Source organism: Antrostomus carolinensis, unplaced genomic scaffold (genome assembly GCF_000700745.2).
Source record: "Antrostomus carolinensis isolate BGI_N321 unplaced genomic scaffold, ASM70074v2 scaffold12116, whole genome shotgun sequence".
Lineage (NCBI taxonomy): Eukaryota > Metazoa > Chordata > Aves > Caprimulgiformes > Caprimulgidae > Antrostomus > Antrostomus carolinensis.
The window spans coordinates 2,677-3,640 of NW_010319829.1; the positions used below are offsets into that span (position 1 = coordinate 2,677).

Consider the following 964-nt stretch of genomic DNA (forward strand, 5'->3'; position numbering starts at 1 on the left):
CAGCATCCAGCAGCACCTGGATGGGCGAGGAGGGTCCCCTTTGCTAACTCTCCAGCAGCTCTGGGCAGCCCTGAGCAGGGCTGTGCGGTGTCTCCATCCTCCTCTCCCGCAGGTACCCAAGGAGATGGCCTCAGCCTGGTGCAAGGAGAAAGACATCCCTTATTTTGAAGTCAGCGCCAAGAACAACATCAACGTTGCAGAGGCTTTTGAGACCCTGGCCAAGCAGGCGCTAGCAACGGTGAGCATCACCCTGCACCATGGCTGGAGCTGGTCTGACAGACCCTCAGGGTGATGCACGACACGGCGTGGGAGAGCCCCTGGCAAGAGAAACGCATCAGTCTTTGATTTCTTAAAATAGATCGAAAACAAGTTAGAAAAGAATAAGAATTGTCATTTCTCCTTGCCCGTGGTGACAGGAATGGGGCGTGTGGCACCGCACAGCGCGCCAGCACTGTCCTCTAGTGGCCATCCCATGGGGACCTTCGTGTCCCCAAGCCAAGAGAGTGAGGTGGCCCTGCTCCTCGGCTGAGCCAAGTGGCTTTTCCCTGGATTTTGTCATTAATCACAGATCCTCTGCTCCCCAGCCCTGCGCTCTGCTCAGGCTGACTCCAACCGAACGTCACTCACCCTTTTCTCTTCTCTGTTTTTTCCAGTATAAAGGGATTTTTGAGAGTTATTTAACCGACTCCATTAAACTCACTCCCAACGACAAGCCCAAGAAGAGCTGCTGTTGACCCCGGACACGCTGCTGAGCTCCAGGCTGTCCTGCACCCCACGATGCCCGAGGCTGCAGCCCTGCCTGGGGGGTCCGTGCCCCCCAACCCACAGATGTTGGTCAAGCCAGGGCGAACAATGGCCACCACTCGACATGCCGGGGCCAGCTGGCTGCTCATCCTGGGGGTTGCTGCTTCCCACGTCTCCAGAGCTGCTCTCCCAAACCAGCAGCATCCCAAATCATCCTGTC

General features: G+C 57.1%; 1 protein-coding gene across 2 annotated transcripts in view; it reads left to right on the top strand.

Moving 5' to 3' along the window:
- RAB7B (RAB7B, member RAS oncogene family) overlaps positions 1-734 on the top strand; it is a 2,289-nt gene extending 1,555 nt beyond the window's left edge. The window contains exons 4-5 of one of the 2 annotated variants that reach the window (XM_029085299.1): positions 113-238; positions 654-734. In XM_029085299.1, the coding sequence (XP_028941132.1) occupies positions 113-238; positions 654-734 (207 nt within the window). The remainder of the gene's footprint in view (positions 1-112; positions 239-653) is intronic. The other variant, XM_029085298.1, reaches the window with a different exon arrangement.
- Positions 735-964: the final 230 nt, after the last annotated feature.